Consider the following 16,560-nt stretch of genomic DNA (forward strand, 5'->3'; position numbering starts at 1 on the left):
AGGCAGGGAGTTACTGCTGCAAACAGTTCCAAGGTACTCGGCATCCCTGTGGCAAACAGGCTGGTCCCAGGCGCAGACAGGCGGGCAGCCCGGGAAACTGGTTAGCAGGAGGGAGAAGGAGCCGGCCTGTCCCTCATTAGAGGCAGGCTCATGATGGCGTCTGGCCCGGGTCCAACTTGGGTAATTACACTGCCGACCTAGATTCCCCCTTCAGCTTCAATTAGCGCCAGGACGTGTCCTCACTTCCCACCCAAACGGGCCAGGAAGCAGCCACCACATCCCCCAGAGCTGCATGCTCTGCCACCCACGAGGGTGGACGCCTGTGTGGCCAGCCTGCAGACAGGGATGACTAAGGGGGAAGCCTGGGGCTCACCCCGGCTATCCTCGGGGGCGGGTCACGGGAGAGGCCCGGGAGCCACGGGGAACCGAGGGGTTGCCATCGAGTGCAGCCCCCTGGCCAGCGAGCCAGGATCAGGGGCCACGAGTGAGTGTGATCCTGGGAATGGTGCCCGCGCTGATCAAGCCCCCCTCCCCAGGGAACACCATCTCCATGCCGACAGCCTCGGGGGCCAAAAAGCGCTTCTGGATCATTGAGGACATGTCTCCATTCGGCAAGCGGCGCAAGACTGCTTCCTCACGCAAGATGCTGGACGAGGGCATGATGCTCGAGGGCTTCAGGCGCTTCGACCTCTACGAGGACTGCAAGGATGCGGCCTGCCAGTTCTCGCTCAAGGTCACCCACTACCACTGCACGCGCGAGAACTGCGGCTACAAGTTCTGCGGGCGCACGCACATGTACAAGCACGCGCAGCACCACGACCGCGTGGACAACCTGGTGCTGGACGACTTCAAGCGCTTCAAGGCCTCACTCAGCTGCCATTTCGCCGACTGCCCCTTCTCGGGGAGCAGCACGCACTTCCACTGCCTGCGCTGCCGCTTCCGCTGCACCGACAGCACCAAGGTCACAGCGCACCGCAAGCACCACGGCAAGCAGGACGTGATCAGCGCGGCGGGCTTCTGCCAGTTCAGCTCGAGCGCCGACTGCGCCGTGCCTGACTGCAAGTACAAGCTCAAGTGCTCGCACTTCCACTGCACCTACCCCGGCTGCCGCCACACGGTCGTGGGCATGTCGCAGATGGACTCGCACAAGCGCAAGCACGAGAAGCAGGAGCGCGGCGAGCCGCCCGCCGCCTCCCCCGGCCCCGAGGGCCTCGCGCCCGGCCCCGCCGCCGCCGCCGCCGCCGCCGCCGGCCTGGACGGCGCGCCCCCGCCCGGCGCCGAGCCCGCCGCCGCCGCCCTGCTCTTCTTGCCCGGCCCGGCGCTGGGGCCGAGCGACGACCCTGGCCCGCCCGACGCCCCGGGGCCCCGCGTCGGCCCCGCCGCGCCCGGCCCAGCGGCCGGCGAGTCGTCGCAGGAGGACGACGAGGAGGAGCTGGAGCTGAACGAGGAGGCGGACGACGACGACGACGAGGAGGAGGAGGACGACGACGAGGACGACGACGAGGACGACGACGAGGACGACGAGGACCTGCGCACCGACTCGGAGGAGTCGCTGCCCGAGGGGCCGGCCGTGGCGGCGGGGCCGGGGTCACGGAGCCCGGAGCTGGCGGCCCTCGGCGCCCCCGCGCCCCCCGGGCCCGCGCCCACCGCCGCCTCCCCGTAGCCGCCCGGCGGGTGGCGCGTCGGGGGGCCGGGTGCGCGCGGCGCCCTCGGGATCTTGCCGCTTTATTCTATTGTTATTATTATTATTATTAATTTTGTAAGAAACGGTATTTATCTGTAAAGCTTCCCTTGTCCAGAGCTAGGTGTCGGCCGCGTCCCGGCGTCGGGAGGCGCTCCGGCCCGGGTGGGCCCGTGCGCCCCGCCGGTGCTTCCGGACCCCGAGTCCGTCTCAGGACAGAGGCGGGGGGGCCTCCCTCTGGTGCTTCGGGGCCGCCCCCGCGCCCGCCTGCCCTCGCGGCAGTCGGCGGCCGACAGGACAGAAGCTGCCCGGGCGGGACCCTCCTCCGCCGCGGTCCGGGGATCTTCTTCAGGGAAACAGAAGGTGCTCTTGTCCGGGGTGGGACAGGGGCCCCGGAGGGTGAGGCGGGCGCTGACCCTGCCGCCCCCCACCCCCAACCCCACGCCGCGCCGCTGGGATTCCTCATTGCTCAGGGCTGGGACGGGCGCCGGGGGTCACCGTGACCCCCGCCCCATACCCCCGGAGGCGGGCGGGCACCTGTAGCATCTGCAGGGCCTCCCATTCGTGCAGCTAAGACCCTCCCTCCTGGCCCCGGGGGAGGGCGGGGCAGGAGGCGGCGGGCGGGTGGACACTACAGGGACCGCGGAGGGAACCTCCTGGAACTGGCCGAGCTGAGGGCTCCGGGGCACTCGGCCCCCAGCGCGGGGCCTGGCCGGGTGTCAGCCCCGAGGGCTGGGGCCTGGGAAGGGGGCGCCTCGGCCTACCCGCTGCCTGCCAGCCGGTGCTGGGATGCTGGGCCCTCAGGGGGTCTCCGCCACCCAGGTGGTAAAAACAGGAAGGATGCGACTGTTTGGGGCTTTAATAGTCAACATGGAAAAAAATTCGAGGAAGTTGTACAGTATTTTTCCTGTAAAGGTTTATTATTCTACACAGAACAAAATAAAAAAAGCAGGCGGGCGCCCAGAGCACAGACCGCCTCCGGACCAGCCCTGAGGTTGGAGACCCGAGTGCAATTGCTCACGTGGGGTTTTGTTTAGCGTTTAGTGAGAGGCCTTAACCAGGTTGAGGCTGTCTGTCTTTACACTAGCACTGATGGGAGCTGCGTGATTCCAACTTTTAACTTGAATTTTGTAGAGACAAGAAAAAAGGACTATTACTGTTGATACAAGTTTGTAGTTAATTTAACATTTGAGTTTTTCTCTATTGGTTATGCGTGTGGCTTTATAGGGCTTTTTTTTTTTTTCTTTTCTTCCAGTTTGTTTTATTATTTTGTTTGGGATACTTCTTTGCTGGTTCAACCCACCCAGATTTGGTTCCCTTTGCAAGATACACCCCTGTCCCCCATCACCGATGAGGTCACCTACCCCAGAGCCGGCCCCCATCTGCCAGGCAAACACCTAGCCGATGGCTCTGATGGCGACAGGGACCGAGGGCACACTGCCCAAGGCCTCTCCTGTTCACCTTCTCTCCAGGTCAGGCCGCGTGCCCCATCTTAGTTGGACCCTGTGACATGGCCACAGGGAGAGCTCTAGGTCCAGCCTTGGGGGGGGGCTGTCACCATAGCCTCCTACCCCTGGGTCTCCAGGGGAAGCCTGACCCAGCTGTTGGAGGGCGACAGGGCAGTTGTTTCCTTTTTTTTTTTTTTCTTTTCTTCCCCCTTTTTTTTTTTGTCCTCCTGGCTGCCCACAGCCAGAAAGCCAGGACCATCTGAACTGGAGAGAGCGCAGGAGGGAGTGGTGAGACGGATGTACCTGATTCAACAGGAAACAAGTGGTTTTCTAGAACAGCCCCTACCAGAGCCTCCTGAATTCTGTGGGCATCATGTGCTGCTGCTGAGCATTCGCCCAGACTTTGTGCCCGACCACAGAACCGTGGAGTCTGTGGAAGGAGTTTTGTAAAGGAAAAAAAAATTTTTTTCAATGTAGCAAAATCAAAAAAAAAAAAAAGAAAAAGAAGATGCCGACAGTGCGAAGTCTAGCCTTTTGTAACCTTCATATTGCACACTAGGACTATAAGCCATTGCTAGCTCATTTTGAATTTTAATGTGTAATTTTTGTTTTATTTTCTTTCTGTGGGGAAAACAATGCTTGATCCACCAATGCTCTTTTTAATGTTTTATAACTATGTATGTGTATATATATAAATATAAAATAATATGTATGCACATATGTGTGTGTATATATCTATATGTATATACATATATAGATATATAGAGATATATAGAGAGGTTTTGAGACGAAAATGCAGAACGTGAAAACCGAACTGAACAGCGTGTGCTCTGATTACTTGAATCTGGTCTCCTCGGCACCTGGTTATTAAGAACTGAATATTTTTCCACTTGAATTTAGTGCTATTAGAAATTTAATATATGTGTTTTATTTATTTGATTTTTTTTTTTTGCATGACTGATGCAAGGTTTGACATTTTCACTCAATAAAAACTGGAAAAAAAAATCTATCAAGTTATCTTTTATTTTTGAAATCAGCCCCAAGCGGCTGGCAGTGACCCAGCTGTGCAGCGCGGCACAGCCTCCATGGAGGCCTGGGCTCCCTGTGCCAAGGGAGGGGAGGGTGTCTGTCACCCTTCAACTCTGGGAGGGAAGGGGGCAGCCCAGTTTCACCTCTGGGATGGGGCCAAGTGCTCCCGGGTGGCTGGGAACAGACAGTGGGGGGCTTGGGCCCAGCCCTGCCTGAAGGCCCCATGGAGGCTCAGAAGCTACCTGGCCTAGACACCTCAGGCCTCCAGCATGGCGCCAGGGGCTCCGAGGCCCCCACCCTGGCCAGCCCTCTCCCCAAGCAGCCAGGGCTACTGGGCAGGCGCTTGGCAGGGTCCTCCCTGTGCCTCCTCCCTCAGCTCCTTCCTCCTTCCTGCAGGGACCTGCCCGGGCTGGGAACAGCGCGTACCCGGATCCGATCCGGATGCTGGCTCGGCTCCTGCCAGGAGCACACGGGGGCAGAGCCGGAGGGGGCCGATGCCTGAGTCTGTAGCCACCAGCCCCAGGCCCGAGTTGCCAGCTCCGGTGGCACCATGGCTGGGGCTCCCTCAGAAGCATGGGTGGCGCGAGCACACCAGTCAGGCCCCGCCCAGAGCAGGCCTCCTCCTTAGCCCTGACACTTGTAGGTGGTGGCCTGCGTCTCAGTAAACCTCCTCCTCTGCACCATCTTGCCAGCCCTGCCCTGAGTTCACCTCCTTCCAGGTGGCTGGGCGTTCAGGGCCTGGGGAAGGAGATGTGACGTGTGCTGGGCCTCCAGGCTCCTCAGCCTTCAAAGGTAGAGCCTCTCACTCGATGTCACATCCTTGCAAGGAGGTCGCCCCTTTCCTGGGAGCGATGGAGGGGCTGAAGGTGACACCTCAGCCAGGTGTCACCTCCCCACCCAGGACCACAGGGGCTGCGGGCAAGGGGGACCGCAGGGGGCACAGGCAAGGGGGCTGCACCGCTCCCAGCGCCCCACTCAACATGGTCACTATTCCACTGTGAAAGCCTCTTCTCTAACCCAGCCCCAGCACAGAGGGCCCTTCCCTTTCTTCTCTCCTCCTGGAACCCAGCCCACAGGCTATTTACATAAATATGTTTGTAATAGACATGAAAATATATACTTTTTTCTGTCTTATTAAAATGTTCAAGTTGGAACTCGCCTATTGTTTGTGGATATCTCGATTCTGTTAAATAAAACAGTGACTAATTTATGGGCTAAAACACAAGTTCAACAAATTAAAACCATTACTGGAGCTTCACAGGCCCTGGTGGGCCGAGCAGCCCTCCCGTGGGGCCTGAGGGGAGGCAGGGAGCCAGGCTCCGACCTCAGCCCTCAGCCGGGTGGGTGGGTGCTGTGACCACAGGGCTCCATTTGGGCACTGCCGCAGGGGCAGGGCCCACAGAGGCTCCAACTCCAGGTGGAGGGTGGGGGGAAGGCTAGGACTCAGGATAGACCCCAAAAACTGCCCCTTCTGCAGCTGCCCCCAGATCTCCTGGGGCCGGATGGACCTTGGGAGACCCAAACATGGGTAAAGAGGAGGCTCAGCCTAGCTGAGGGCAGGACTAGCTTTTAAGCTCCACTCAGGACAAGACAGGGCCCAGGGAAGGGTAGGCTGGGCCTCAGGGCACCCCTCAGAAGAGTCTCAGGGAGACAGGGACCTGGGACACAGGAGGAACCTGCACCCAGGTCAGCCCACAGCCCTGAGCCCCAGGCACCGCCCCCTGAGACCAGGTGACGCGCCCCCAGGAGGGAGGGGCCTGCAACGCGGAGGCGTGGTTGGCGGCGGGGCGGGGGCGTCGCCCCGCCCCAGGGTGCAGGGTGGGCCTGGGTCCCGCAGTACTCCCTATGGCTTGTTGGACTCAGTAGGAATTGCAGTAAAACATGTCTTCATTCTGGGGTTTAATTAGCTGTGGTGGTGTGATGCTCCTACACCCAAACTGGGGCAAATTCAAGAGTTTTGTAACCTCTTGGAAAGGGCCAGAACCAGCTGCTCAGGCTCATGCTGAGCTCAGTGGCCTGCCCACCTCCCACAGACCCGGCCCTGGTTGGGTGCTACCAACGGCTGAGTCACCCATGGAGTCGGGCCTTGGCATTCACGGGCAACTGGGCCTCAGCCCATCTGGACCCTGGGCCAAGACAGCCTGTTATCCCGTTCACCTTCATGAGAGGTGGCTTTGGCCCCTTGGGGAGCCTTGGTCCCGGCCAGCACACAGGGGTAGTGAAGTGCTGTCGCCCCCAGGAAGGCCTCCAGGAAGCAGGTCCCCTCGGACCAGCTGGCTTCCTGGGGAATGAACAGGGGCCGGGCCTGTGCCACCCTCACAGGAGGAGCCGCCCCACCTTAGGGGGTGGACAGGACGTGCCTCCCAGGGGCACACAGCCAGCACAGGCCCAAACCCAGCAGCTTCTCCTGTGAGCCCCTCACCCATGCCACTTGGGGGAAACACTGGGGCCTTAGAAAGTCCAAGGCCTTTTCCCCCACAGAAGACCCCCAGCCCCTCAGCCCTGCCCAGAGAGCCTCCCTGACGCCTGGCTGCTGCACACTGTGTCTACAGGGCACCCTGGAACTAATGACCTGAAAACAGCCTCCCGGACCTACTGGGCTAGGATGGGAGCGCGGGGCACCTGAGTTTCCAAGATGAGTTTTAAACATGGCCTCATCATTATGAAGAAGGTCCTCCCAGACGTGTCAGGCCAGGGAAGGCTTCAGGCAGCCTCCTTATGAAATGATAAAATCTCACCTCCTCTGCTAGGACAGCAAGAGCCTTAAAGTGCTTGACGAAAGTAAACTGGTCAGGTTTGTTCACCACTCAGGGAAAAAGCACAACACGGCTAGAGATTTAAACTCCACTTCTGGATTAGAGCGGAACCAGAGGGAGGGCGTGGCTTGGGGAGGGGCTGGGCCAGCTCTCGGGGGAGAAGGTGGTGGTCACGCACCATCACCTCAGGCACCCTGGAGATGTCTTACCTTAGCAGGGGGTGACCGATCCCGAGATGGGACACACCTGTGCAGGAAGCAGGGACCAGAGAGGTGTCTGGGGCAGGGAGGGGTCAGTCAGGACTGGGTCTACGCCCAGGTGAGCGCTTCACCTGAGGCTGGAGCCACCACCACCTTCAGGGTCTCCCTGGCGCCTTCCTGCCTGCTATCTGGAGACGCTGACCCTCTTCTTTGGGAGCCTTGGCAGAAACAACTGTAAACAAACAGGTGAAGAAACACTAAGGGTTAAGTACACTCCTGAGGATCAGGTGTCAGGCCAGTCTGCTGCCCTGGGTCTTGGTCTGCGGCAGGCGTGGGGTGGGGCAGGGCTGGGTCTGAGGCAGGGCTCACCAGAGGAGAGGCAGGTTCTAGGCCAAAGCCCGAGAAGCAGCACCTAAGTCCTGGCTGGGTCCTCAGGGAGATGCCTTCCAGAGAAGCCCTCTCCTCCCAACTGATGTGCGCCCCGTGGGCACACACGCTTTACTTTCAGGGAGACAAGCAAGCCACACAACACTGAAGAGCAACTTCCCGTTTTTATTAAAAAAGACAGACGAAGAGAGACGGACTACAACCACACACCTGTGAAACCAAGCGGAGAGACCAAGAGGGGTTTTGTCCCCTCCAGTCCTTCAATACGGGCTGGACTGTTTGAACAGCTGACATGAACCTCCACAGTAAGAAAAAGAGAACATTTTACAAGCTCGGCATCCCTCTCCCCTCGCTCAGAACGCTTCCCTTCCCCGCCAGGGTGTCCCAGGACACCAACGGCTCAGCCCTCGCAGGAGGAAGCCGACTGGCCAGGGCAGACAGGGCAGAAGTGGCTGCCTCGCCTGTTCTGGGGGCATCGCAAGGAGCAGGGGAGCGGGGGCTGCCTAAGGGAGGACCCTGCCCAAGGCAGAGCCCATGAACACCTGGGGCAGCTGGCGAGACCTCGGGGGCCAGAGGGCCGTCCTGCAGCCTCTGAGCACCGGGGTGAGTTCTCTCTTAAAAGACACTTTACAAAAATACTTTGTAATTGAGTTTAATAATCTTCTCCCTTCCAGAAAGGGCCTGACAGGCGCTGCCTGCTGCTCACTTCTGCCCCATTCCAAATATTTTTACCTTATTTGGATGAAATGCATTATTTTTCTAATGAAAGGCTTTTTTTTTTAAAGGGCTGTTTTCCCTCCGTCCAGCAGCTGCCTTTATTAGGCAGCACTCACGCCGTTTTGGGGAGGGGTTTTTTTTCTCCCTGAAATCACGCCAGATTCTCTGTCCTCAAAAGCTGAAATCGTCGCTCGAGACCCACAGGGCAAAGGTCCCCCAGGCCCAGGTTTCTGTCCCTCTCTCCCACAGTGAGTTTGGGGACCCGAGAGACCCCTGACCCCCCAGGTTGGGGAAGATGTGCTCCGTGATGCCCTGCGGCCCCCACACCAGCAGCTCTGGCTGCGTCTCTGTCCCAGGCTGTCTGCCCTCTGTCCCCCTGCCTGGTCCCACTGCAGGAGAGACCTCTGCAAAGTGAGAGGCCATGAGAAATGTCACCAAGCAGAGGGGGAGCCCTCAAGATGGCTCACGCAGGACTCAGGCTTCCATTCTCCGAGGAGGTCATGGGGGAACCCCGTCTCTAGCCCCCGAGGCCGAGGGGTGCTTCCGACCCAGCGGGCAGCTCCTTCTCTGCTTGCCATCTCAGGTCTGCCTGCATGACTCCCAAAAACTGGGTCCTGTATCCAGATGAGGCAGGGAGCCCTGGGGATGGAGAACCCTGGCTTCTGTTGGGGTGCCAAGAGACAGAGGTAACTCAGAAGAGGGTCCCTGGGGAGCATAAGCTGGAACACCATGTGAGGTGATAAGCATCAAAAACCAAACCTGGGAAACCAGGGAGCGGGCTGGACACTCAAGAGGGGCAGGGTGAGGGCCCCCGCTGGAGAGTTAGGAAGGAGCTCGCTGCAGGAGCCGAAAAAGGGGCCTGGGTGAGAGTGGAAATGTTTTCTGAGACAAAACACCCGCCTGCCAAGTGTCTCACCCTCGGCCTGTGGCTTCCTCCCTCCCCAGAGCTGGGTGGGTGGGAGGCCGGCAGTGGGTCAGGAGGCCTCGGGCCCCCCACTCCCCAGAGGGTACATACCCGCTGCAGCTCCACCTCCATGGTCCCTGCACTCTGTCTCCAAAGCCTGTGTCTACACGAGGCCCAGGGTGGGACCAGGCCTTCTGACCCCTGCACCAACGGCCACAGCCCCGGGCACTCCCCGGAAGGAGCATCTAGTGCTGTTTTCCTGGGTTTAGCTAAAGGCTGTGTGAAGGTTAAAGGGAGACAGGGAGGGTGAGAGGGAGTGGAGACGGGGGAGGAAGAGGGAACGAGACACTCTCTCCTGGGAGCACACGCATCCATTTAAGGAAGGCGAGCTCATCACACTCCACACCAGGTCTATATACAGTAACGTGAGGTCCCTTCTCCTCCTGGGGCGGAATGTCGCCCTGCAGCAGCCACTCCGGACCCAGGACGACACCCTCCAACTGTGGGTGAGCAGTGGCGACACCTGACTGGTGGGGGAGACTGGACGAGGGAGGCAGGCCCACCACAGGGCTACCTGGGCCTGACCCCACGTCCCCTCCCTGGGACCCACCTGGTGCGGCCTTGACCGAGATCCACCCCCAGGCCTGGGGTGCCGTGAGCAGACAGGGAGCCACAGGCAAGAATTAAATAGTGGCAGCTCATATTTATTACAATTATATACAGTCGGATCTTATATTCTGATACCAATACCTGATCACACAAAAGAACACGTTTGGGGGTGGGGCGGGGGACAGACAGGAGGGCCCTGGGCCTGGCTGCTGGTGGGGTGGGACACCTCCCCAGAGCGGTAGCGGAGCCACCATGCGGCAAGCCAGCGGTCAGGAGCAGTGCGCTGTCACGTGTGGCGGGCGACCGGGCTGGGGCTGCGACAAGTACACATGGGCAGCATTGTCCGGGCAGGGCCTGGATGGGGGACCGGGGGACCCTCGCTCGGAGGGGAGAGTAGGGCCATCGCTTTTGGAATCACGACAGTGTGGCCCCCGTGGCCACTGGTGAGAAGCAGTGAGGGGGCCGGGGCACAGGGAGGGGCCGGCAGACGCCGGGTCCCCTGGCTCCCCCTCTGTGAGGGTCAGGAGTCAGGTAATAAAACTACCTCTTGTCATGCACGGTGTTAGGTTGGCTAAGATGCTCAGCTGACGCCCCTGGACCGGACCTCTGTCCGGGAGGGGGCTGAGGGGCTTGAGCCCAGAGAGTTCAGAGCCCTCGACCTGAATGAGATCAAGGTCAGAGGCCTGTCTGTCCGGGGCGGGGTGGGTGGCCAGGCTCCGCCCTCAGTCGCCCAGGCCCCGCCCGCTTCAAGGCCCCGCCCCACCCCGGGCCCCGCCCCCCCGGCCGCCTAGTCCCGCTCGCTCTCGTTGCTGGCACCCTCCGGCCGCCGCAGCTTCTCCACCTGCTCGTTGATCTGCCCGTCCCCACCCCGGCGGTCCTCCCTCTGCACCCCCAGGCAGTCCTCCTCGTCCACGTGGCTCACGTCCTCGTCCTCCTCGTCTTCCTCGTCTTCCCTCTTCTCCTCCTCGCCCTGCACCTCCATCCTCACCTGGCCCTTGACGTCTACCACCCCCTCGCCCTCCTCCTGGGGGCCCAGCAGGTGGTACGTGGCCGTGGAGCCCTCGGGGCTGTGGCCTTCCTTCACGGGCGAGGATGACGTGGACTCGTTGCTGACGGGCGAGATGTCGCTGCTGCTATGGTGGTTCACCGCCGCGGGGCTGGAGGGCGAGGGCGACTTGACCGGGATCTGCCAGGAGGGGATCTTCGGGGCCGACGGGGAGGGTGGGAACTGCCTCCTGGTAGAGGAGGGAGAAGACGGCCAGGTTTGCCCTCAGCAGAGCCGCCCCTCTGGAACCCCAACGCTAGTGGATGGTGAGCAGGGCCAGGGCCAGCCCACAGGGGACAGGATGGGGCTCCGCTACACACACCTGGTGCCCTCCCTTCCCTTCCTCTGGAAACAGGCCTCTTGGTCCCTTGGAGGTTAGAGAAGCTGAAACAGAACCCAGAGGCACCAGGGCTGCCTGGAGAGTACCATTCCCACTCAGGGTGCCATCTGCGGTCCCTCTGCCCGGGGCCAGGCCCACCCTCCCTGGCAGCTGCAGGACAGTCGGCCCTGGGGAGCTTGCCACACCCCAGAGCCCATTCCCTCCGGTCCTCGCAGCAGTGTCCCTGACCTCCACTCTAATTTGGTCTGAGCAAAGATGGGTGGAGCAGAGCCTGGCCTGGGCCACGGGGTCAGAGACATCAGACCTGGACTTTTCTAGAAAACTTCCAAGCTCAACACTTGACAGAAGAGCCAGCTCTCCCCGCCCACTCCCGTATCCCCGCCCTGAGCCACGGGCTGGCAGCCAACCTAGCCCAGACCTGGGAAGTCAGGTCCGCTTGGCAATGGCGAAATCAAGCTCAAGGACAGCTGGGACAAGACCACCCAGGCCTGAGCCCAGAGGACAAAGGCCTGCTGCCTCCTGGGCTGCATGCCAGCTCTGGTCCCAGTCAGTCCTTCCCCTCAGACCCTGCCACATGAAGCCCACCACCAGGGCCTCAGTGTTCACCACATCCCTGAGGGGCAGCCCACTAGCACCCCAAGCTCAGCCACACCTCTCCTAAGGCCATAATTTTGTCCCCACAGAGAGCCTGAATGTGGGTGACTTGGAGAACTGGGTCCTCTGGTTGTGATCACAAGACCCTACCAGCCCCCTATCCTGGACCTGGAGTGAAGTACAGCCTTGTTCAGCCACCCACTAAGCCCTGGGACACTCTGCAGGTGGGGCGGCCAACTGTCCCGGGGGCCCAAGACACAGGACTTTCAACTTTAAAACCAGGCGGGCCTGGGCAAGTCTGGACAAGTTGGTCACCCTCCTCTTGGGGCTGCACTGGTGCTGTCCCTGCGGAGGGACACAGCGAGACCACAGGAGCCGGGGGTGGGGGATGGGCACTGCGCAGCCCTCTGCCTTGAAATCAATCACTTCTGCCCTTCAAACTGAGCGGGAACAGAGACCCCTGGCCTGGCCCTCGGGGGGGATCCTTCTCTGGGACCCAGCTGTCACTGAGAGCTGTCACTGAGGACTCAGGACAGAGAGAGTGGCCCTGCTTGGAAGGTGGGCATTCTCTCCTTTGCTCAAGGTCCTGCTCTGGCTCCAGCTGTCCCTGACCAGGTATGGACAGGGCTGAGAACTGTTTGTATCTCAAAACTCTTGTGGGCCCTTCAGGTGGTCACTCCTAAAGTGGGGAGGGAGGGACTTGCCGGGGAGGGTAGGTAGAATTGCCAGAGATTCCCAAACTCCATGATGCAGTTCAATCCGGGGTGGGAAACACGGGGCGCCCCTGCCCCAGGAGATGCCCCACTACCACCCACGACGGCAACAGCTGGATGGGCCCCAAGAGCTCCCTCCCCCAGTCCCAGGTGGAGAGCAGAACAGAAGCCCACGCCTTTCTAGCTCCTACCGATTCAAAAGAAGCCCCTTCAAGGAGTTAATTTCCGACTTGAGTTCACTGATGTTCTGGGACTCCAGGATCCAGTTGGTGGACGTGGTGGCCTGCAAGTCACAACAAAGGGGATTGAGGATCAGTGTGGCACCTCCCTCCCACCCCTCCAAACTCAGACGCTGAGATGGCAGGAGGACCCAACCCCCTCGGGAAGGTTTGCTGCGTCCTGTTCTAGGGTCTGCTTGCCTGGATCTCTGCTGAAATGACAACTCCCTTAAAACAAACATCCTTGCAACTCTATTTGGATAGCTGACGATCTTAGGGAAACATGACATGTATTCAGGTGTAACTGGTATCCTGGTTATGAAAAAATAAAACAACAAGAGAGCCCTCATCTTTTACAGATACAAACTGAAGTGTCTGCAGTGTGAAATGATATGCCGTCTGGAATGTGCTTCAGAATAACCTCGGGTGGGACAGGCCCGAGGCAGCGGCTGCACCATGTGGCCAGAGCATGTGGGTTCACTGAGTGGCCCGCTACTCCATGAGTGTCTAAAACGTTCCATTAAAACCAAACTAAGATAAATTCCATCTCTACACCAACTACTCCTTCCACCTAAGTCCTTCTCCCTACAGAGATCACACCTCCCACCGCGCCCCCGCCCCCCACACCCACGGGAGCCGTGGGGTTGAGACAGGCAGCCACTTCTAACCACAGGGCCTGGAACCTGGAGCTGCTGTGGAGCGTCAAGGGGACACCTGAGCACCTGCCTGGCCCATCCCCCGGCCCCCACTCTTAATCAACCCTGAAGGCAGGCTTCATCTGCCTGCCCCGCCCCACGCTGCTGTGACATCAGGCCCCACCGCCTGCAAAGCCAGGAACCCCGAGTCGGGCGGCTCACTGACATGTGTTCTTTGGGATGACCCCGAGACTCTGCAGAGAGAAAGACAGTGATCTGGAGGAGGGCCCACGGGGGAAATAGCCACAACGACCCTGGACAAATGCCAGCCTCCTCTGCACAACTTCTCTTTTGAATTTTGACACCACTTTCCATGTAAACTTCAGAGAACCACACCTTTCTTCAGCAAATCTTGTTGGGATAAATGGAGGAGAGGGAAGCCAAAACAGTGATCCCCCAAATGGGAGCTGCCTGTGGCCCAGCTGCCTGTGAGGTACTTACGGGCCAATTCCAGGTATGTGGGACTCAGGCCTCCAGGTCAGAGGCCACCTCCAGGTGCAAGACTCCTGCCCCTTGACACCACTGTTTCCACCTGACACAAAACCCCCGGGCCATAAGTTCAGGAGAAAGTAGGGAACCCCAGGCTGGCAGAACAGAGGGGTTCCACACATTCCCGCCAGCCTGCGGGGGCTCTGAGGTAGAGTGGGGGCTGCTGTGGGCACCACCCAGGCAAGCAGCCTAATGGTGGTTTAGTCGCCAAGTCATGTTCAACTCTTGAGACCCCATGGACTATAGCCCGCCAGGCTCCTCTGTCCATGGGATTCTCCAGGCAAGAATACTGGAGTGGGTTGCCATTTCCTTTTCCAGGGACTCTTCCCAATCCAGGGATTGAACCCGGGGCTCCTGCATTGCAGGTGGATTCTTTACCAACTGAGCCAACAGGGAAGCCCCAGCAAGCTGTCTGGCTGGGCACACTGGCAGGGAGAAGCCCCTGCAAGGGGGCAGCCTGGAGCGAGCACACACAGACGCCTGCCGCCCTCACACACATCCCCTCGGGGTCCGTGCTCCAGACCACCAGACAGCACAGATCCAGCAGCCACTGTGCTGGCTTCTCAGAGGCCCTGAAAGCTATCGCAGCCCATTAACAAGGGAGCAATTTCCACTCACCGGCCGACAAAGGACTCAAATTTCCAAACGCATCTGGTGCCAGATGCCAGGATTTAGAAATAAAATCTGACATCTGGGGCTTTTTAGCCAGTCTCTTTAAAAAAAAAAAACAGTTGTAGAAAACTCCCAGCCTTCAGTTTTATGTAGGTTTTTTAATTACTTAACGCTCTTCTTTTTAATTTTTTACAGTGCTGCAGTAGGAGTTTGGAAGCCAGATATAAAAACTTACATTACAGCTGAGAAAACACAGGTCTGAGTCTCTGGTTTATGGGGTAACCGAAGTCACACACATATGGGTTTAGACCAGTGAGCCTGGCTTCAGTGGAGAGAATGAGAGGGGCTGGGGTGGGGGAGACATCAAGGAAACAAGCCCAAGAAACTCCCAGGGGCAGCTCTCAACCACCAACGCCATCCTGGGGCCCCCTCCCCTCTAAAAAGCAACATGTGGTCTTAATCTTAATGCTTAGCATCTGAAAACAGTTTTCCAATTTCCGGAATGGCTTCTGGCCACTGGCAGGCCGCCGCTCCCAAAGATAATGGAGGGGAGCAGGGCACGGGCTCTCAGCCCCTCCCTGGCTGCTTTATGGACTGCCGCCCATGGGGAGGGTGCGTGGTGGCTGGCAGTGGCCACTGGTAACCATGCCCATGTGCAGAGGCAGCACCTCCGTGGGTGAGGCACCCCACGAGGGGATTCCCAGGCACCCTCTTCGCAAGAGCACAGGGACCTCGAGCGGTATGCTCAGGTGGGGCTCTCCTGGAGGAAGCCACTTCTCTCTCCTTGGGGTGAGAATTGCATGGAAGCAGCCAGAAAGCTACATGGGAGGTGGGGTTGGAGGAAGAGAGGGCAGCTGACGCCATGGACCACTGTCTCCTGAACCAGGCTGAGTCAGGAAGACCATGACACACACGCACAGAGCCCAGACCAAAAGCTGCGATCCTGGGAGCTGACAGGAGCCAGGCACTGTTCCCAGCAGGTGCACACGATGAGGGAGGTAGGGTTACAGATCCATTCTACAGACAAGGAAACTGAGGAATCAGAGATGGCAAGTGACTTGTCTGTGGTCACACAGCCAGCACGTGGCACAGAGCTTTAACCTGGGCAGTCCGATCCCAGGATCTGATATTGCCATGGGGGTTCCAGATATGGGAAGTTGAGGCAATGAACCCGCCTTGGTCATCCTAGGTGGGTCTGCATCTTCCAGGAGTTACTGGACCCCAAGACCAGGGTTTAGAGAACTTGGCAACAGCCACATTTTAGCCCAGGGCCTGGGCACCCTCTCCTACCCTGTTCCCTGCACTGTTCTTGGCAACGCTGGGGCCTGTGACCTAACTTGTAGGTGGAGACCATCCCGTGTCTACACCAGCTACCACCAGAACTGTAGTGTGTGCTGCCACGGTCAGGGGGGTGGGCCTCAGAGACAGAAAGGACAGCCCTCGTCACTGAATGCCACATCGCCTGCCTGGTGACCGCCTCCTTTCTCCACAAGAGCAGTGTAACCAGAATCAGAAAAGAGCATCAGACGCGCAATGAACTAGGCACAAGGATGAGCAAGAAGAGCCTGGAGGGGCCGGAGGGTCAGGGACACGTACCTTGGCTGTGGCCAGTTCATGGGCCAGCTCCTGGACTTTCTGCTGCTGCTGAATCAGCAGCTCCTGGACTGAGGCAAGGGTCATCTGTAACTGAGTCACTGGGAGGAGAGAGCAGGCACATCTCTGTTAATGATACATGAAGATTCCCCCTTCTGTCCACACACCTATGAGCCGCTACCTCTAATTTATCTGCAGACATCCCCCCGCCCTCCAGCAATCCATATAATTCATCTGCACTCTGGGTAATCTACCTGCACTGTATCTAACCTCTAGTATTTCTACTTTATCTTTCTATTGTGCAGTTGTCCATGGTCAACAGTATATCCGTCCAAAACCTCTCCCCTCTAATTATATCTGCTTATGATTTGCTCGGCTCTTCCAACCTCAGGACTGCCTGCCTGCCTCATCTCCTGGGCCTCACTGTGTCCTTGTAAAACTCAAAGCAGAGTCTCCAATCCTGGGAGGCACACAGCTCAGGTCCACAGGATCCAGAAGTGGTGAAAAACTGCCAATCTCGTTTCCATATG

General features: G+C 59.1%; 2 protein-coding genes across 12 annotated transcripts in view; one reads left to right on the plus strand and one right to left on the minus strand.

The window, feature by feature from the left end:
• The window catches only part of CASZ1 (castor zinc finger 1), a 155,579-nt gene extending 151,458 nt beyond the window's left edge, over positions 1 to 4,121 (plus strand). For all 6 annotated transcript variants that reach the window (XM_055582339.1, XM_055582340.1, XM_055582337.1 and 3 more), the window contains one exon: positions 537 to 4,121. In XM_055582339.1, the coding sequence (XP_055438314.1) occupies positions 537 to 1,663 (1,127 nt within the window). In that variant the 3' untranslated portion in view covers positions 1,664 to 4,121. The remainder of the gene's footprint in view (positions 1 to 536) is intronic.
• PEX14 (peroxisomal biogenesis factor 14) overlaps positions 4,117 to 16,560 on the minus strand; it is a 147,840-nt gene continuing 135,396 nt past the window's right edge. For 3 of the 6 annotated variants that reach the window (XM_055582346.1, XM_055582344.1, XM_055582347.1), the window contains 3 exons: positions 16,034 to 16,131; positions 12,615 to 12,706; positions 9,791 to 10,966 (listed from right to left, as the gene is read on the minus strand). In XM_055582346.1, the coding sequence (XP_055438321.1) occupies positions 10,519 to 10,966; positions 12,615 to 12,706; positions 16,034 to 16,131 (638 nt within the window). In that variant the 3' untranslated portion in view covers positions 9,791 to 10,518. Of the gene's footprint in view, positions 5,001 to 7,089; positions 7,347 to 9,790; positions 10,967 to 12,614; positions 12,707 to 16,033; positions 16,132 to 16,560 lie in introns of those variants that run through there. The other 3 variants (XR_008714948.1, XM_055582348.1, XM_055582345.1) reach the window with 3 other exon arrangements.

The sequence above is a fragment of the Bubalus kerabau genome, chromosome 5 (genome assembly GCF_029407905.1).
Source record: "Bubalus kerabau isolate K-KA32 ecotype Philippines breed swamp buffalo chromosome 5, PCC_UOA_SB_1v2, whole genome shotgun sequence".
NCBI classification, from domain to species: Eukaryota; Metazoa; Chordata; class Mammalia; order Artiodactyla; family Bovidae; genus Bubalus; species Bubalus kerabau.